This window comes from Antedon bifida, chromosome 5, assembly GCF_963402885.1.
Source record: "Antedon bifida chromosome 5, ecAntBifi1.1, whole genome shotgun sequence".
In the NCBI taxonomy this organism is placed as follows: domain Eukaryota; kingdom Metazoa; phylum Echinodermata; class Crinoidea; order Comatulida; family Antedonidae; genus Antedon; species Antedon bifida.
This window is the reverse complement of record NC_136230.1, coordinates 28,498,333-28,520,732: the sequence shown is the minus strand read 5'-3', so window position 1 is coordinate 28,520,732 and position 22,400 is coordinate 28,498,333. Positions and strand designations below refer to the sequence as shown.

The 22,400-nt window shown below is 33.9% G+C and overlaps 2 protein-coding genes across 3 annotated transcripts in view; both read left to right on the top strand.

Annotated features, from left to right (window-relative positions):
* LOC144843046 (guanylate cyclase soluble subunit beta-1-like) overlaps positions 1–22,400 on the top strand; it is a 181,051-nt gene that overhangs the window by 26,860 nt on the left and 131,791 nt on the right. Inside the window, exons 3-8 of one of the 2 annotated variants that reach the window (XM_078699701.1) lie at positions 268–368; positions 3,500–4,478; positions 6,348–6,573; positions 7,137–7,277; positions 16,752–16,906; positions 17,752–18,757. In XM_078699701.1, coding sequence (XP_078555827.1) covers positions 268–368; positions 3,500–4,478; positions 6,348–6,573; positions 7,137–7,277; positions 16,752–16,906; positions 17,752–17,899 — 1,750 coding nt within the window. In that variant the 3' untranslated portion in view covers positions 17,900–18,757. Of the gene's footprint in view, positions 1–267; positions 369–3,499; positions 4,479–6,347; positions 6,578–7,136; positions 7,278–16,751; positions 16,907–17,751; positions 18,758–22,400 lie in introns of both variants that reach the window. The other variant, XM_078699700.1, reaches the window with a different exon arrangement.
* LOC144843044 (guanylate cyclase soluble subunit alpha-2-like) overlaps positions 1–22,400 on the top strand; it is a 171,326-nt gene that overhangs the window by 86,076 nt on the left and 62,850 nt on the right. The window lies entirely within an intron of this gene.

The window sequence follows — 22,400 nt, the reverse complement described above, 5'->3', positions numbered from 1 at the left end:
GCCTAACCCATGGCAAAGACAATAAAACACATTTTAATACTGTAGGCCTATGTTAGTTCCAGAATTTAGAAGCACGAACCTGACTCGACAGTTTTGGAGATTTTAATACCAACAAGAATATTTATCTAAATCTTGTTTTTGATTTTTCAATATTTCCGAGGAAGTAATACTTATTCAATATAAAGCATCAAATGTTTTTTTTTTAATGAGGTTAAGAAATAAATGTAGCAAATGATAATAGAAAAGGTTGTGTTTGATTTATTTCAGACGAGAAGCTGCAGGAGACGTTGATGGAGACTTTCTTCTGAGACAGGTTTACGATGATCAACTATCATTCGACTTAGTTGGAGCTGCAGTTAAGATACTTAGTAAGTTAGTCATTATTAAAGATGTATTGTCCCCCAAAAACATGAAAAATGAAAATTAATTAAATCAGACTTTGAATATATTATTTTGTAGTTTTAATAAAGTTAATCACTTCTATAGAAATAAAATGAAAAAAAAAATGTTTTCACTAATAAATTGACAAAATAAATGGTTAAATTCAACCAAAAACCCCATTGGCTGGCAGCCAATTTGACCATTTTTTGCTTGAAATTACAGTATTTTCAGGTATATACATTTTTTTAAATCCAATTTTTGGTCAAAGTGGATAACTATTATGTTACATTAAAATGGCATATTCAACAACAATTTTGTTAAGAATTATTTTTTCAGGGGAAAATACATCTTTAATGCCACTATTGTTAAAATTTGGAAATAGTAGGTGAATACAAGCAACTAATTCATTGAAAATGATATAGAAACGGCGAGATGGTATAGGATCTATAAAAGTAGATACTGTACATGCGTATGTGGGGGTCGAATGCCTTTAGGGCATAACGTTATTTTATGGAGCATTATCGTATAGATAGATAATTTAACGTCAATAAATAGACTGCTGGTAATGAATATGGATGTTGTGTACACTGATGAAAATTATCATCTATAATGAACATTTATTTTAAAATAACATGAGTCGTCATCGAGTATCATTTCCATAATCATTTTTTTGTCAATAAACCACAATTATTAAACTATACATTACAACAAGTATTATTTAACTAATGCCGAATCTATGAATCGTCTTGGGGATTTGTAAATAATGAAACGGATATAAAATGAAACTCGGCACGATTCGATGTTTGAACAAAAACCTGATTAATCGTATTAACCAACTCCCGTGAGTTTATTCGTTAACAATAGGAAATGTCAACAGAAATGAGAACTCTATCCCAAAAGAGCTCGGTGTAATTTTCTACAGACAGTATTAGAACAATATTGTTGTTTCATGTATAATTCATTTCGAACCTACGGCAATTTTTTTTTTCGATATTCAATGTAGATAATGACGTAATCCAATTTTGTTGATCACATAATAATCACATTTTGTAAAAGAGTACCAAAGAGTAATGTGTGCGTACAAATTCTGAAATGAATAATTATGATAAACATGTCACGGTGAGTCTAGATAACCACGAAAAAAAATTCGTTGTTTAAATTTAATTTCAACAGTATTGGTCTTAATTATCAACCATGCATTATTGAATCAGTTATAGCTTTTCTTCTACATTAAATTTCTATAAATAAACAACTTGTTTGCATTACGGTATATAGATGAAAATCAAAATGGTAGGCTATACGTTCTTGAGTACTCCCCGAATGACACGCAGCCTAAGAAACTCGAACATATTTGAAAATTTTAGAAAAACTATTCATTTTATTCGGCTGTATGGACCACTTTCATAAACTATTGTTGAAATAAATAAATAAATATTTAATTTTTTGTTAGGATCAAGACAATCCATGCCATGTAAAATAAAATCATCAGTAAAAATGATATATTTTAAGTATGTTGTCTCTCGATACCAAGTAGCATACATGGTGAAAATGCGTACACACTAGATTCAAAGCGCCCTCAGGCTTTGTAACTTTTAAGCAAGCTGGGAAAAAGAAAAGCAATCGATCAGACGAATATACCAATACTATTTCATACTTAATTAAGAAAAGAAAATACATCATGTTAACATGATACAGTAACAGTACAACAAAACTACCCACCTATTAACAACAACTATAAAATACAGAGGTACTAAGTTCAGACTACTGAAATTACACACATCAACTATATAATACAGTAGGCCTGTACTTCAAAATCGGATTATAATATTTCAGATTGGTTTATCCATTTTTTTGTTAGAAAGTTGCTGGCCTCAACTATTTCAAATAAGGGTTGCAACCCACAGCAAAGTGTATGAAAAGAATTAACCCGAAGGAGTGCAAACGATGGTATCTGAAAAAAAAACATACTACGCCATAGATAATAATCAAGATGGTATTAAAAAGGCTCACCGCCTGATGGTATGGGGGTTAACCCAGCGCAGAAGACGATATAATTTGGGTTCATCTTATCTTGTATGGGTCAACACAGCACCGTGTGATACGATGTAGTCTATCATGAGTATACGGCATCCTATGGTATTATACTACAAGGACTCCTAACCTTAAAGATTGTATCTTAGCTGGGCCATTATAAAAAGTATAACGCTACAATGTTCACGGCCGATAATAATACTTTTACACGTGTTTCATGTCCGACATCGAAGCGATGGTATTTGTGTGTGATTGTAAGAATTACCCGAGTAATTGTAATGTTTGTTCAGGCGACATATAGCCTGAAAATACCATGAAACTTCAGGTATAGGTTTGGGCAGGTGTGCCAAAATGATACAAATAATGTTGTCATTATCACACGCGTAGGAATGCCGCAGCCTATAAGCCTACTTGAGTAGGGTAATTTAACCGAGTAGCATCTCCTACTTAACCAATATTGTAACCGATTTAATGAAGGCTTATTGAGGAAGTTGTTATATGTGTAATATCATTGCAGGGCAATTAACAGCGATATAAGTGATGCTCAAATGAACTTGAAACAGTTTTCATTTCATTCCAATACATTCATATTATATGAACACAGTCATTATTTAAGACAAGGTCATTTTCTACCCGAAAAAAAGACACACATTTGTCAAGGAATCACAGGGAAGTAACTATAAATATGTTAACATATATTATATTCTGTTAAATGAAAGATGTATACTGTAGGATTAGTTTCGTAGGATTAGTTTCGTGGGAAAGGGAGGGAGGGGGGGGGGGGGGGGGGGGTGAGGCAGCGAGTTCCAACTATGAAAAACAAACTAAAATGCACAATTGTTCTGCTTTTAAATATCAGTACCGAGAATCATATGTCAGATAATGATAATGATGAAACTATTGATTTTTGACCAGTAAAAACTTGTTTGTGGGGAGGTAACTGGTCCAATCTTCTAAGCACATTTTCCATTATCAAACAAGTCTACACTTTTGAGACTCGTATAACACTTTGATAAGACACGTTCAGTATTATAAATTCATTTTATATTATTACATTATTACTACAACTTATGCTTTCTATTAACAGAGGTTGATGTCAATGACCTCCTTGAAGCCTTCGGGTGGATGTTCTTCAGGTTCTGTCAGGAATCAGGCTACGAAAAGATCCTAATGGTACTTGGTTCCAACACGACAGACTTTTTGCAGAACCTTGACGCTCTACATGACCATTTAGCTTCCATCTATCCAGGAATGAGAGCACCCTCTTTCCGTTGCACCCATCGTGAAAGTGACGGAGCCTTGGTTCTTCATTATTACTCAGAGCGTCCAGGACTCGAGAGCATTGTCATCGGTTTGGTAAAAGCCATCTCTGATAAACTACATAAAGCTGATGTCGACGTGGAAATTATAAAACGAAAAGGTGAAGATTGTGATCATGTACAATTGGCTATCATTGAGCATCACCCACAAGAAGAAGGAAAGTCGGCCAAAGACACCAAACCAATGGAAATTCTGCCAAAACATCCGTTAATATCAACTGAAGTCTTTTGTCACATCTTTCCATTCCACATCATCTTCGACAACGACTTTGTGATACTTCAAGCTGGTGACTCCATGCTGCGTCTGTTTCCATTCTTGACCTCGCAAGAGTGCCGTTTAACTGACATCTTTGACCTGATTCGTCCACATGTCAACTTTACCATTCAAGATTTCTTAGGTCATTTTAACTCCATGTATGTACTATGTACAAAACCTCATCTCCTAGGAAACGATTCTGCGGAAAATGGTGATTCACAGAGCATTAAGTTCAAAGGTCAGATGATGGAAATATCTAAGTCTGGTGACATATTGTTCCTCTGTTCTCCAAGCATTGTTAATCTGGAAGAGCTTCGACGGAAGTCTTTGTACGTGAGTGACATTCCTGTTCATGATGCCACACGTGAACTTGTTCTTATGTCAGAAAAATTTGAGGAAGAGTACAAACTAACCAGAACATTGGAAATAATGACGGACAGACTTCAACAAACGTATCGAGAGTTAGAAGTTGAAAAGAGGAAGACAGACAGGTTAGTTCATTTTTTTTTCTTTTATTTCCAAAAATAAAACATATTTACACAGAAAATGAAACTTTAAGAACAGGTCCGATAGGTCAGCCAAATGGACAGGGACACAAAAACGAACCTTTGGTTTCAATCTAAATGACAATGTCTATTAATATGCAAGTTAAGTTGTTGACGATGTTTGCAGCATCATAAGTAAAGCTTGGTTCCCACTAGCGACGCAACACAAGGGCGTAACGCAACGCAAGTGAATTGACCAATCACAAGCGATGGCTTATTCGCTTGTGATTGCTAACTGTCTATAACTTCGCTTGCCATTGGTTAAAACGCTTGCGTTGCGTTTACGTCCTTGCGTTACGTTCTAGTGGGAACCAAGCTTAAATAGTACAAGGGACTATGTGTGTACAATTACGTGGAACAATTGAGTCTTTGTGGAAACAATGCGTATTGGTCCATTTTTAGCACCATTAATAAGTAAACATGTTAAGTGTTAAATGTTAAGTTTCATCTTGCATGTCTTTCTCATATTATGCCCGTATAAATACGTAAGTTACGGTAGGTTTTTGTACATAAAACGTGGTTCCCACTAGGACGCAACGCAAGGACGTATTGACGCAAAGTGCTGTATTGCGTAATCACAAGTGGGAACCGACGACGCAACAGTGCTACAAACGTCGCAGTTTGATTTCACGCAGGCGGGGGAAAACACAATTATTGGAAGGGCATTTTCTTACGTTGCGTCACGTTACGTCGCTAGTGGGAACCAAGGTATAAATGCAACAGACGCAAAGAAAAAAATTAAATACAATTTAGAAATAATGTAATTTCTAATTATACTTTAAGATTAAACGTGATAATTCCAGGGCTTATAGAATAATCTGAAATAACCATTAACAAAAGCATGAATATATTAAATAAAGTTGATTACATATATTTTGGAGGGATATTACGAATAATCAGTTCAAGCTCCAAGGCGTGAATTGTGATAATAGGGAAAAAAGAATCATACGTAATTGACATGAACCTGCTTAAATCAAAGACGATGCGAAGCAGACCGAGAACATGAAAGCAAATCATTAACAACTTAACTGTAACTTATGCATGAAGTTATACCACCACTGTGGGTTGTGTTTTTTTTTTTTTGGGTGGGGGGGGGGGGTTCTTTTTTTTTCTTTTTTGCAGTTCTCTCCAATGAAAGATTTTATTTAGTCACCAGCCTCAAAATACAATAAATATTATAAGATACCATAAACATTAGATAGGTACAATTGACATGATCTATATTAGTATTCATAACAGGAGGAATTAATAGTGTTTGGTTCTAATGAAAGAGCCAGTTGAATCAACGTACTACAGTAGTATGTATAGCGAATGATGTTCAGCTAACGATTTTACTACATAATTAGTTTAAAGTGTCATTTGATACTTCTAAATGAAAAAGATAATTTATAATTGTTGTCATGTATTTCAATAAGGTTTCACGTTGATCAAGGTCTTCGAGCCGTGTGTTATCTAATATATCAACACGGCAAACCTTTGCAAAGGGATTTTCAAGTACCTACGAAAACGCAATGCGTCAACAAATGACGCGTTTATATTGATGGTCAATAACTCTGCACGTAAATTACTCACTCCGATGCGTACTCGAAAAATCGAGCTATGATAGTACACCCTAAAGCTAATATAATCATTTCGTATAATATTAATAATTAAACCCTTAAGTACTGTACTTTGTATAGTCTGCCACTGGCGTAATAGGACTTAATTCATAATGCTCAAATCCACTATAATCAAATAAAATCAATCTCCAATAATCATTAAGTGTCCATGACCTATGATCTTTAATATCTTATAATGATGTTTACTTCAATACAGGCTTGTGTACTCGATTTTGCCGCCGTCCGTTGCCAACGAGCTTCGCCACCGTAGGCCCGTACCTGCCAAAAAGTACGAATGGGTGACGCTGATGTTCAGCGGAATATCTGGATTCAGCGACTTTTGCCGTCAATATTCACACGACCCACTGACGATTGTGTTCACACTGAACCAAATCTACACCTCCTTCGATACTATACTTGGACGTTATGATAACATATTTAAGGCAAGTTAAGAGGGACTGTGTTTATTATGTGGTACACGGATTACTCTAACAGCGCACACCAAAATAAGAAAGATTATGCATTATAGAAAAAAAAATCTGCAGCTGTCATAGATAGTATCTAACTGACTATTGCAAGTCAGTTTAGATACAATGGTTGAGTATATCAGAGAGTATATGCGTGGTACACGGATTACTCCAGCAGCGCACACTAAATAAACAAGATTATGCAATAAAGAAAAAAAGTATGCAGCTGTCACTATATAGTATCTAACTGACTATTACAAGTCAGTTAAATACAAGTCTAGGTACTTAATACAGACAAAAACCTCAACCTTTATAGTACCAATCAACTTGAAGCTGTTTCAAAGCAAATGCGTAACGTTAGAATTGATCATTTAATTATGGTGTAGTATATTATCGTTGTTTTGAAATTATGAATTAATTTAATTTATAATTATAATCTTAATAATTCAATTTATAATATGTATTAATTGATTGATATGAAGATTGATGATGAATGTCACTATATGTAATTAAAACTTGCTGTAATTATTTGGATCTAGGTAGAAACTGTCGGTGACAAATACATGGCAGTAAGTGGACTGCCAGAGCCATGTTCTGAGCATGCGCGCTGCATCGCCAATCTTGCTTTAGACGTGATGGAAGCCTCGAAGTCAGTGAAGGTTGATGGAAAGAACATAACGGTATGTTAATATAGGTTACTGTGTTTAATTCTTGTGGGGCATGTGGTTCTTATGGGCCGGCTATAAGTTTCTATAATTTGTTAAAATGGTTGAGAGTTCGTTGGATGGAGAATGTAGAGAATTACTCGACCTCACTTCTCTCGTTTTATTTAAATCCCTTATGTGCAGTACCGTGCCGTTACTTTTAAAGATTGGTTCACACTAGGACGCAACGCAAAGGCGTAAGCGTAACGTAAGCTAGTTGACCAATGACACGCCACTGTTCAAATAATCCAGCGATTGTGGTTGGTCAGATTACTTGCGTTGCGCTTACGTCCTTGCGTTGCGTCCTATTGGGAACCAAGCCTCACTAACGGATGGCGCAAATTTAAGAAGACATTAAGATATTTATTATTTAGCGCAGAAAATAATTATAAAAAACCGTTTGTATTATTACTATGTCTGACAGCTCGCTGAAGAATACTTCTATTGCTCCACTGATAGCGACATTATTAATAAACTACAGAGACGATCGACTATTAAAAACAATTATTCGGTAGACTGCGCCAATCTCGAAACAATAATTATATTGAAATTCAGTTTAAATCCGTTAAAGATCAAATTAAAACATAATTATTGTTATAAAAAAAATAAACGCTTAGAATAATGTGAAAAAGAATAGAGAACGTGGATTATTTTGAATGTATACATTCACGATGCAAAAGATAATTGGAAACTAAAGTCAATTCTAAAATTTATGACCAGAAATAGTAAGTGTGAAATTAATTCAAACCATAAAAACAAAGTTAACAGCGATTTTGTAAATGGCGATGTAGCTGTTGATAGACGACTAAGCAGTAGAATATGCAGTGAAATGGCAATTCTCATATACATGTACTATGTCCAAAGACAATAAACTGCCGGGATATTTTTATGTCAAGCGACGGTAACAACCCATCCCGGATATCTAAAGCTCTGTCTACACTATCAAACATTATGTGAAAAAAAAAATTACACTTTTTTGTCATAAAGTTTAAAAGTGTATATAGAGCTTAATAATTGTACTATATTAAACGAAGTACAAATCAAGATATAATATTTAGGTACTGTATGTATATATTATATAAAATTGATGTTCCCATATATAGACATGATGATGTCACTACCATATTTGGGCACATCACACTTTTTTTTGTCAAACTAGTTGATATTGTATACAGAGCTTAATACATAACTGCAATTTGGAAGAAAGCTCAAACCATTTAGCCAAACAGAAAGTTTGCCCAAAAGCGCAGTTTATAGTTTATAAGTGGAAGAAAGGAAAATTGTATGTGCTGTTCATTGTCTCTTGATATCCGTACGGGAATCGGCTGTAAAGTGATGATTATGATTGGATTGTGATGATGATGATGATGATGATGATGATAATGATGATGATGATGATGATGATGATGATGATGATGATGACGGTTAACAATGAATGATAATGATCAATACAGTGATGTTGATGAGGAAGGTAGTGATTGTGTTGGCCACCTAAGGCGGGCGATATTGTGATGCTGATTATGATGATGATGATGATAATTAAACAACTACTGTTAAAGCTTCTTTTACTAGAACGCAACCTGCACGTCGTTTGTGCGTCCTTGCGTTGTTGCGTCAACACAGCGTTACAAAAAAACGTAGTAACGTAGATTACTTCATATTTGGTTCTTTCAAACATTATGTTTGTTGGTCATCGAAGATATAAATGCCCTTCTGACCATTATCTCATTGATATTTCCGAGAATTCAAATGTGTTAAATTTAATTAAAGATACGAAAAATGATTATATTACATCGGAAATTAATTTAACATGTCGAGCTGCGATATTCAAATGGCTAATTTTAAATGCATAACTGGTAGTATAAGATGGTGTTTCATTATTGACAAAAAAAAATATACAATAATAAAATTTGCAACGGTGAATTATTAATTGATAATGCACCTACATGCAGACAGCCCACATTCGTCTGTTCACGACGACAGGCGCTAAGATGGACCTGTATACACCAGGGTAATCCCATACTCTGCCGAAAGATGAACTGGGTTTATTTAAGTGCACATGAGCCAGATGTGCGCACTCGGACTTCAAGTCCTTATCCGAGAAGACTTGTTCTGCCACGAGAAACACGCGACCTTGCCTTAACCCGCTCGGTCATTCGACTATGGATTTATTCCAATACGACAATGTGTTGCTCTCACTCAGAAGGCACGTACGTAAGTCGAGTACGCTACCACACCTCGGGGTTATTATCAGCCATCTTTATTGTTACAAATATACTTTACAAGCGCAATAATACATTTAGATGGACACACAACTAGTATTTCAATATTTACAAGTGATTCGACGGCAAACATGTTTGTTTTAGCTAGGAATTGAGTTTGACGAAATACGAGAATACGAGGATTACCACAGGACATACCTAGCGAAAGATATTATTTGTATAGCTTACGATAGGTTATTAGTGTAATGCTTCTTGTATGTAATTCCATCCACATTATGATAAAAGTCGTATCTAGGAAAAACAAGATTCGTACGAATTCATCTATGTCCGTATTGATTTCACGTCATTAATTTTAAAAATACAGAAAGGTACCAAGGTGTTATTGCCACGAATGATGCGAAATTATGTAAAGGCCTCGGGGTAAACAACGACGCCGAGAAGTAGGACACGGTACTTTGCTGTTGTTTTTAAACATTATTACGGAATAACAAATTTATAACGTGTTATTATCATACCGAAATCAAACTTACTTACGATTGATTAATTTACAATTTAAAAAAAATTGTTTTAACGACTAGCAAAGTAGACCCAATATCAGGCTTTTTAATAATGAATTAATCAACTTTGTAATAAATATATACCTACTGCATGGTACAACGTCATTCAGTTGTAATTTAATTCATAAAATAACGATAAATGTATTCATTTTATAATCCGATACAATGATTAGAAAAGTTACACCTTAAAGCGTAGACGCCATTTACAATTTTAATTTCATAAAATTTAAAATATTCATCAATGTTTGTACGCGCGTGTCATCTTTTTTCCGTTTCATTGTCTATATAAGTTTACATGTGCTTCTAATGTAATTGCATTAGGCAGCATATATCAGTGTTTGTACGCGGCGCAAGCCAACTTTAAATATTATTCGCATCCACCAGAGAATAGCGGGTAATACATTATACAACTTGGTCTGAGAACACACTGGATATTCATGGCTAGAGTACAAAAAGAAATATTCCCACGATAAATGACCAAATCGATAATATAATCTTAAATTAACCTAATGATAATTATTTCTAATTATTATGAACTAGAACAGGACAGTTAATTAACTTATTTTATACTTCATTACCGACTTAATTAGTCAATTATATAAATTGGTCAGTCTGCTTTAGACATAGGAATAATTGCTCTCGCACTGATTATGATGTGAGTTGACTGGTTTTAAAGAAACCGTGTATTTTCTATACAAATATATATCATTTCATATTATGTTTAACAGAGCGTTTAAATGTTGATGACAATGATACAGCTTGTACGCGCGCGTCCACTTCGCGTCACGATATTACGCAATATAGTACCTATCTCATCATTTATGCCGAATAAAATTAATCCATTTATTGTCAAACAAACAATATGAGATTAGTGGCTAAATCCAATAGAATTGTGTGGTTATTAAATATCAACATTTTTACCCAATTAGTTGATACATTACAAACCGTACCATACTATTTTCTTTCATGAACAGCGCCTTCAACGAGCGATTTATATCAAACTATTTGTGTTTATTATCTAAACTGTATTGTGAATACGCTAAAGGACGTTCACCACGATGTTCCATCAACGCGTGACGTGTTTCTTCGTAACTGTGCAATTGAGGTTTTTATCTTGACAATTAATGTGCATTTAAAAACTTTAAAGCAACCGCCAATTAAGTACTAAAATAGTTTAGTGCAATAACATTCGATATATTGCACACACTGCTCAGATGTTTTTGTCGCGTCGCAAAACTGACATAATTAATGTTTTAAAAACATATAGAAATATCTATCTCAACAGGGAGTTGTATACTAACTAAATGGAAATTGATAACTTAGATAAAATAAAGCGTAAACATAGAGAAAGAGATATAAGATTTACGAATATCACACATCGATAAACTCGTCTCGTCTTTTTGCGTAAGAATTAGGGCACGCTGTAAAATAATAGCATGAGTCAAATCGATGGGTGCTAAGTTTGCTAGAACAAATGAGTTAAAACATTGTCGAATTTCCTGCAACGAAACAGATTTTCACTGTTAGAGGCGTTAACATTATCGAACCAATGGATAACATTGACAGTTGATTAACAGCCTTTAAGGGCAATTTGTCGAAAACAGAGAAAATAAGTTGTCTGACAGCCATTCTTAATATTTGCGTCTGCAATAATCTACAAAATCATTGAACTCATTGGTGACGTCATTATTGCAATGCGATATGTTTGATAGTATACGGTATTAACTAATCTTGACTCGCGGTGAAATTGGATTTAACATTTTATAAGAACGACCCCGTTAATAATGAGAACATTTCTTTTGTTTGGTTATTTCTGAGAGAGTATAGCAACTTGGGTGGGACGTCACGGAGATATTGTGAAAAGTAGGGTTTCTCGGAAAGAAAGAGCTAGTCGATATTGGAGGTCATTGGTACACGATTTTTTTGCACATGAAACGTCATAACATTAATGAATAATTCATTTGTCATTATGCATTAGGTATTAGCCTTACTAAAAGAATGTAAAGATTCGGTAGTACATTACCCCAGGCCTAGGAATTGTATTTGACTTTCATAATATTAGCACGGACGATAGTACAGTAGTATTAACATTACTAAAAAAAAAACAACAGAGACAACCAGATTTAATATTTTAGCATAATGCGCATTTTAACAAGCGGAACATATGAAAAAAAATTCAATTACATTTTCACCACAACTAATTCCATTTCAATTGAATAAAATTCTTCCTCTTCTTCTCTCATAAAAATAAACTGATCATTTGAAGACTGACACCAAGAAAGTAATGAAAAAAGCTTTGTTGAAGCTACAACAGAGAATTGGACAATATCATCCGCTACTACTGCCTACTCTTAGATCGGCCTAAAGCAGTTATCTAATTAAGTTCAAGTACATAGGCCTATAGCAAGTATACGACGACGACGAGTATATCTTTATCTACTCTACAATAAACGGCACAGTCATAGAATTATCATGTCATATTAAATAAGCAATTATTTAAAAGTAGTTTCTAGTACATGCTAATTCTTCAAGTTAGATGTTTATATCTATCTAATACAAATTGCAATACATCTGCTTCATATCTCATTTCAAAGATGCTATATTTTACTTAACCAATTTTGTATTCATTTCAGTAAATGACGAAAGGAATTTGACCGACTTTAACAGTGAAAATAGATAGAAACTTTGTTTCGAAACTCCAGATATTACGAAATTTGAAAAACAAAGTAATGGAGTTGTAACTTGATGGTTAACGTGCTTGCCTTCTAAACCCAAGGTCCAGGGTTTAATTCTGACTTAGTGCCAGGGTTCAATCTTGACCTAGTGCCAGAGTTGTAACTCACGACTCTTTCCACTCCATAAGCCTCAACTGAGTTTATAAGAAAGGCATTATGCCAATCCTGTAATTTCTCGTTGTTGAATGCATATGAAATAACACCCAAAATGGCATAGGCCTACGATATCAAATGTAGAGTAAAAACTTCATAATATCAAAATAAAGTTATTTAGAAAACAAACAATGCAAAAATAACTGGATGAACCAAATGAGAAAGATTTACAATTCAAAGGCCATGTTAAATCTAAACACAATAACAAACCACTAAGGCCTCTCTAAAGCTCTGTCCACATTATCTTGATGTGACAACTAACTTGATGTGACAAAAAAATGTGATGACGTCATATCACTTCCATATTTGAGCACATCACACCTTTTGGTCAAACTTTTGATAGTGTAAACAGAGCTAAAACAGGCAAAAATTGACATAAAAAACGAAATGAATATATTTGTTGGGGGCCTCAATCATAAATGTTATCCTGACATGAACTATACAGCAAGAACAGTATTAGCTAACAAAACGGAATGTAAAGCCATTAAACAAGCCATCAAAATTAAATAAACTCGCTTTGACTTTACGACGACAAAGTTCGCAATAAGGAGGTTAGAAATACAAAGAAAACCGTAAAATATCTAGAAAGTCATAAAGATAAGGTACAGAATTTGAAATACAGGATTTCAACCGTCAAAAAGGCATTAAACAGTTTCTGATATCAGAGGCAACCGGAGACATTTTTACATTTGTAAATTGCAAAATATCATCTCATAAAAGACGAATAATAAATGATCTTTTCATTACTTATCGATTTATTTATATGTTCTTAATTAAAATTCAGATATGTAATTAAAGTTTTAATCAAAGGGAAAATGATTCAGCGAACTTCCTTAAAATTGGTTTATTTTACAAAACTTTCGCGTAAATGTGATGATGAAATATCTAAAATTCTTTAGTGTACATGACGAAATGTCAATTAAATCGTGGTATGTTATACAGTTTTGCAAACATATCGATAAACACAAGTTGCGAGTAGACCATAGCTTGGTTCTGACTTGTACTCACAATTGCGTACACGGATCGCAAGTAAGTTGACCAATCACAAGCGACAGTTGGGATGATTGATCGTGTCGTGATTGGTCAAATTACTTGAGTTGCGCTTACGTCCTTGCGTTGCATCCAAATTAGAACTAAACTTTAAGTTTATCAACAAAGAGACAAACACATAATAAAACATAAACAAATAAAAAATAAATTCGTCCAATATAGCAAACCAGGTCTCAGCATTGCTAATTTATCGATAATTTATTTATGATATTAATATATACAATTAAAATTGACAGGTAGTAACATGATTAAACTTGTAAGTAGTTCAGTAGAAAATACGGTATAAATAATACTAAGGGGCTGCTTATTGCATGTGTCAATTGATTACATTTATCAATCACTCGGCAAATTTAAAACTCAAAGGATCTACCGTGTTATCATCAACGCCCGAGGTGATACTTCGAATTTCATCACAATTTGAGGCAAATGGAAAATTTGCTGCTGCTGCTGCTGCAGCAAAGATTTGTTTTGCTTCAAATTAAGCGAAAGATTTTTTTTTTTGAGAAATGGGCTACAGTATGAAAAATAGACTATATATTTACATTGCTAAATTGAGTATTTTAGTTAATACGAGGCATATTGCTATATACAGAATGTTGAAATGTCGAAAACAACCCTGGGCAAAAAATGTTACTATGGATGTGACGTGTTCAAAGATTATTATAAAACTGTATTCGCCTTTTAGGGAAAAATTGTTCGGTACTATGGTAGCTAGCTTGTTTAAAAGGTTCCCACTAGGACGTAAACGCAACGTAATGAACTGTCGCCCTTGCGTTTATGATGTCATTGCGTTGCGACCTAGTGGGAACTACGCTTCAGATAAAATTGTCTTAGTTTAAAAACCAGGTGGTTTAACACAATAATACAATTCATCTAAGAAAAACAGTTTTTTCGAATCAATGTAATCACTTCTAGCATGATGTAAATTGATAAGAAATAGTTCTTGGGTTAGAGTTGGGGCTTGGGAAATAGGCTGTGTTAAAATGTCAATAAAACGTGCGTCGCATGTCGAAAGGGGTAGGCGTACACGTAAAGGGAAATCCAACAATGCAATACAGTTAGGTATCTTGTAAAACACAAAGTATCTATTCAAATTGTAAATATACCTCAAAGTATCGAGTACCTTCATGACATCCAATTTCCGTAGCCGTCATTGCGTACGCCGCTAGGCTTCGCGGATCATGTAGAGCGGAACTCGCGATTTCCTAATATTTCATAAATCCTGCACAAGGGCGAACATAAAAATTGATAAATATGACATGCGTCATTTTGTAAGTATATCTTGAAAATCGATATTTTTGAAAGATGCCCTTTGACTGACTTTTCATTTTATATTTCGAAAAAAATAGAGAATAGCCATATATAAATATCTGAAATGTTGTAAATATGAAAACCATATTGTGCATGTGCATCCAATTTTTGCGTAAACTTCGTATTCGTATCGCAAGACAATCAAAATATTTATTAAAGAATATAACTCGGAATTGAGAAGAATAATCACATAATGCACATTTAATCAAATACTGATATAGTGTTCTCTTATTCAAAAAGCATAGCGTGTGATGCGATGTTTATGTATCCATCTGTAATCCAGCTATGTTTAAAATACATATGCCACCTCATCGTTGAGGAATCAACAGACATTTTTTAATAATTCAGAAAAACCAATATGCAGTTTTTATGGTTTTATTCCTCTACGGGGCCAAGGTAATAATGTAGTGTTAGGGTTATTTTGATAGTGTTTACGAATTTTACGATATAATATCCAACAGGAAGTGACGTTGATGGTCATCAGTTTTATTAATACATTTCTTGTCTAGAATTTTCGTAACATTATATTTTTGTTAATAAATCATATGCATTTGTTTAATATGAAAACATACAGATCATCAGTTTTATTCAGTGGGTGATAATAATAATAATATAAAAAGTGGGAAAAATATGTTTGTTCACATTCGCAAACGTCATTCAATTCTTATATGACACTCCAATACACTAAGTCAAAATACAGCAAATATTTTTTTTTGTTTTGGTACAAAATGCAGTCTAATAAACGTAAGCGTTTTCGATTCTAACATTTTCTATATCTGTTGCGTTTATTTACGTCAAACTCGCATAAACATACGTTCGCGTGGCGGCTGTTTACATTGCAAATAAATCATAGCGAGTGATTTACTGACTTAATGTTTATTTGTGTTTTTCTGTTGGATGGTCCGCTTGGCCTTTGTTAATTTCATTGAATTAAAGTACCGTAATCGTTACCGTCATCTATTATATGACAATATGGAGTGTTTCCATTTCCATTCATTGAGTTCAAACTACAATAAACTTTTAAATCGTCACTCTTGCACTCTTAACATCCATTAATACCAAAGCAAAATGTACGCACGCGTCTCAACTTATTTACGTGTGTACGCGCGCGTCTCAACTTAGGTACACATGTACGCGCGCGTCTCAACTTATGTACGCATACTTATTTTCGTAGGAAAGTAAAGTGTTTGCATCCAGGGGGTGTATCCAAACACACAAAAAATGAAGATCATAAACTGTTGAAGACGAATCGATATTTACTTGTGTTCTGATAATAACGTGCTGATGAGACGAGAATATTTCCTTTAAAACCCCTTTTTAAGTGTCTAGATTATTAATGGCAGTCTATAAATAAACTGGTCAACGCAAAGGCAATGCTGGACAGCACTTGTTTAAATTTACTTTCTAATTTTGTTTATTTAGATAACAATTGGAATTCACAGTGGAGAAGTCGTAACGGGCGTGATAGGACATAAAATGCCTAGATACTGTCTCTTTGGCAACACGGTGAACCTTACCAGCAGGACAGAGACGACAGGGGTAAAGGGCAAGATAAACGTCTCCGAACCAGCCTATAAGTAAGTTGTCCATCCATAAACAATTAGTCATACATGAATAGATGGCACTATTCAGGCAGATAATTCGTCATTGACATCACAAAATGTACGCGCGCGTCTTATTTAAGTTTCGCATGTACGCGCGCGTCTCAACGTATACTTATTTTTTTAGGAAAGTAAAATGCTTGCATCCAGGGGAATATATTTCATTCCAGTGCAATAAATATACGTGTCATATATAATAATTATACGTGTCCCAAAGCACGTTTTGACAAATGCCGAATATGTTAACAAATTTAAATAAAGAAACCCGATATGTGACCGCCTGGAAAGCCAATTATGTGAATATGTTACAAACCGACCATCATAAAATAGTAATTATCAATATCAATATGAAAAGCGCCAGAAGAAACACGATGTAGTAGTATAGCAAATTGATTTTTTGCCTTTAAACTGAAATAATTTGTTCGTTAATTAGTTTGATATGATATATTGTACAAAGCATTCACCCGTAAGCGTTCTTGTTCTTCTTGTTCTCTTCAAAAACGACCTTATTTTTATACGAATACAAATCCACTTGCCGCGAAATTAAATTCTTATTTATAACACAAGCAAATTAATTCTCCATTTTTTTATTATATAAATTTGTCACACATTTTTAAAATGTATTCATATAATGTTAAACAATCTGCCATCGCCTCATTTAATTCAATTTCAAATTTAAAACTGTGTTTTATGAATTATTAATACAACAGGCCTAAATACTTGTCAATATACAACGGCTGTTGAAGAACGACTATTAAAGGTTTTGAAGTATCTAAATGTTTGAGGGCACACTAACACTTTTTTTATTCATTTATTTTCAGACATCTAATCTCTCCCGAATCATTTGATCCAACTTTTGAATTCGAGTACCGAGGAGGGGTTAAGATGAAGGGTAAAACGGAACCAATGCAGTGTTGGTTCCTGACACAAAATAAGACTGCAAATGGAATCAAAGATCACGAACAATAATCATAATCTAGTAATGTAACTGCACATTCACAACATAAGCTATATACTGACTCCCCGTGAAATAAGAAAGATGTATGGCGTATGGGTTATAACTAAGGAAGAGTGAGGGGTAGTTTATGAGCCTGGGGATTTATAAAGGGATGTGCAAACTTGTTTGCAGAAAAAATATAATAAGCTCTCTGAAATAATTACGTATGCACTGAGTATGGTTATCTGTAAAGGGATGCGCACCAAGCAATATTCGTAAATCGAATATTATAATTAAAAATATTATATCCATATAAGGGCATATGTCCAATAGACAAAACTCCAAAAATAAACTTTCAATTTCATAGATTTTACTTCAATAAAATTTATTATCTCACGTCACAATGTTAAAAATATGTATTATATTATTGGTAATGTATCAAATCTGATGATACGATTGATAACGTTTCCGTATGCTGTAGTTGCCACCATCTGACTGTGTACATAATACAATGGTGTGTATTATATTCCATTGATATTTGCTAGACTTCTTCCTATCATACTAATCGACTGTATATACCCTCGAGTGTGCAATTTGCGTCACATGCGTATGGAGTTTTCGCTGGATTTCGCAGCGTGTTCTTTCAGTCGATACCCAGCGGAAATCACAGTAATGTTATAATTATCTGATGTTTAGGAAGCAAAATTTTACCTTGAACCAAAAAAGTATGAATGTTGCGGACAACTGGTCAACGTTGATATTGGATTGCAAATTATTGATTTGCCTAATTTAACTTTACGAGTATTACACGCGAAGGAACGCTTGGCGAAAGCGTTGTGCAAGTACCATATCGACAGTAAACAACATTTTTTTTATTTCATTCACATACCGTTAGACATAGATTAGACTTGCGAGTTCAAATCTTAATGAAAAGAGTACATTTGTTGTACGCGCGCGTAACGTTAACGCTATACAAGCGTATGATAAGAGTGTACACGAGGCTTCATAGATGACCTCGAGTCATAAAAATGATATTAGTTTGGAGTCAATGTGGTACAGTAATAGTAAATATAATGTATATAGATAGTTAGTTTTTGTTGTACTTACACGAATAAGTCTTTAAACTTAAATGATATATAAGAGAGTCTATGAATAGAAAATAATATATTTTCTTTTAAATAGTTGTTTTAGAAACATTATTTCGAGCTTTATTTATATCCATGCTACAATTCATAGTCTTAATGTTGTAGTTATCTGTAAATATTATATATAAATTATAATTCTATTTATTAATAGCGTATTACAGAGATTCTTTACGAGTAGAATGACTTTCTGAAACTTGTAAATATTGTCAAGTAGATATATACAGATGTATGTGGTTTTGTTATTCTTAGACTGTGAAGTATCACGTAAATATCTCGTTACGTTGGCTATGATTAACTCTTGTGTAAATCACACCTAAATTAGTTGGCAATTGTTAATACCGCGGTGTAAATTAATTGCAGAGTGTCGAGTTTATAATCTATTATGGTGTGATCGGGAGCTAAGACTACTTAGCTGTGTCACTAGCCGTTGTATGTCTATTTACAGATAAACAATTTTTGGAATAACACTACAGTGTTATACATTGGTGATTCCGACTAATTATACTGTATTTGCTTACTTGGGTTTGTATCACGGTAGCCATGGCAAGACTGCCTTCTTCGTGACCATTCAATAGGTTCTCATGGAGCAACGCAAGTAATTTCAACAATCACAAGCGATGGATTATTCAAACTGTCGCTTGTAATTGGTCAATTCACTTGCGTTGCGTCTACGTCCTGGTGGGAACCAAGCTTTAATTAGGTGCTACTTTTACCACAGCCTAACGTTTGGGTTTATTAATTTTTTTTAACGGTAACTTTGTAAAGTAAATATGCTTATGTTGTTCTCTTACTTCGTTTTAAAAGATCTAAATTAGTTTTTCATTGGACTGTGAAAAAGAGATAATAAAAAAGACTACAAGTATTTTGGTATCTTGTCTTTGTTGATTTGTCAGACACAAAGCCATTTTCAATGCGTTTTCTGACGCACGCATAAAACTTGAGTATCGCCAAATTATGGTAGTACCATAATTTGGAGACAAAATATCTGCTCTAATTAAATTTAGAAAGGATCTGCGATAAAAAAATAATAGTAATACAGAACAATGTTCGAAATCGTTAGAAATACTAAGGTTATTGATTTTGGATTTTAATTAATTAAAACCACTACGGTACACTGTTATTCAAAAATGATTTTGAAATTAGTGCTTATAAATTATTTAACATTTTTAAATGAATGTTTCTTTAATAGACTATCAAAAAATAAATTTACATGCACTTATCAAAAACGCATTGGAACGCGATTGGCCTGTTAGCTTGGCTTGGCATCTCTGAAACACACACAGGTTCATCCATTGTTCAAACCGTCTTCTGCCTCAAAGAATGTTCGGACAAGAAACTCTAAAATCACAACTATATTTAAAAGGATTATGTATGTAAAAATTCAGGGGTGTAAGATACATCAACATCTGACTCTTTGGAGACACTTTATGGAAAAGTTCATCTCAAAGACAGACATACATTTACATATTGTATTGCTCTAGGCCTAATTTATCCCCTTTTTTTCTATGTACATCACGTAAACTAGATATAATAATGATTTACAATCGCCCCAATTAAATAGCATTATTATTAGTATTCATTGTAATTCGTTTAATGAATACACATCAATACGGTTAATCGTTATAATTAACTTTTCTGGTATCGAACCATCTACGTGTACGTACAATATATGGACTAATTACTAGAAGATAGCAAATCGATACAGGTAATGCAAACATTAAACTTTAATTAATTCAAGATAGGTTGCCTACAGAATCAGTAAACACGCTTCTACAAAACAGATTACCCGAGCTATCAATTATTAATGCGATGGGGAACCTGGATCTCGTGTGGGGACCACCTAAATACAATTTTAAGTGCGCTCCAATCGAACTACTGTATTATCCTAACCTCCGATTGGTTGCACATTTTCGCGTAGATGAGAATTTGAATGCGTGTACGATATAAACGCTTTCGACTCGAGTGAGTGAAACAACTAGGGTGGGTACGTCCGGTGGATGTCCATAGAGTTTCTGTATTATCCTATGAGTATTAAATCAAAGAACTTTCAAAAGCTGTGAAGTAAGTTCACGAACTTAAAATACTATATAGAGTACATAATCATGTTATCAACCATTAACCAATTGAGGTAGAGTACAGTACACACATGAAAATAAAAACAATCATAGTTTTTGCACAGATGTCCATGGAGTTTCTGTAGCCTATGTTAACAGTATTGAATCAAAGAACTTTCAAAAGCTGTGAAGTAAGTTCACGAACTTAAAATACTATATAGAGTACATAATCATTTTATCAACCATCAACCAATTGAGGTAGAGTACAGTACATATATATGAAAACAAAAACAATCACAGTTTTTGCACAGATGTCCATGAAGTTTCTGTAGCCTATGTTAACAGTATTGAATCAAAGAACTTTCAAAAGCTGTGAAGTAAGTTCACGAACTTAAAATACTATATAGAGTACATAATCATTTTATCAACCATCAACCAATTCAGGTAGAGTAGAGTACACACATGAAAACAAAAACAATCACAGTTTGTGCACAGATGTCCGTGGAGTTATAGTCTGTGATTGAGCGGTTATTTTAAGATAGTCTGACTGGTAATAAATCAGACTATAACTAATAACTCTCCGAGTTTTAATTATTGTGTTGTCTGCTATGGATACGGTATATGTACTCTTGAGAGTTTACGCAAATTCCAAGTTATAGAATTATATACGACTTGTTATTTGGTTTGCGCGTACGCGTTCAACCGTTAGTGCTGATGAGTATGGCAACACGATCCAGACAGAAAAAAAATTCATAAAAGGTTACCGAAACTAGTTTTTAAGTAATATTAAACGTAGCAACATGAATAATTATTAACTCTATTAACTATTACTAATTATTTGTATTTACATTGGGCCTGGATAAAACCACGGAAGTTAATTAAACCGAATGTTTTTAAAAACCGAATTCGAGTGCTAAGCTTGGTTCGCACTTGAACGCAAAGCAATGACGTAAGCGCACCGCAAACAATTTGTGACCAATAACGATGATCATCCGAACTATCGATTGTGATTGGTCAACTCACTCGCGTCTACTTCGTTGCGTTGCATCCAATGGAAACCAAAGCTTTAATAAACGCACGCGTCAGAATTGCTCTTTGGTGGTTTTCATTGGCGAAACGCGGATATGGAGAGAGACGTATGCGTTTTGAACACGTTACTTTCGAGGCCAACTGTTAGTTAATGGAAACACAATACAGAAACGTAATATCTATTTCCTTTTGATGTTAATTAATTTATAATATACAATAAACATAATTACCCTTGCGATAAAAGCTGGACATATCAAATTATACACTTGTCGCCAACTAGGCCAACATTAAATTAAAGTAACTTC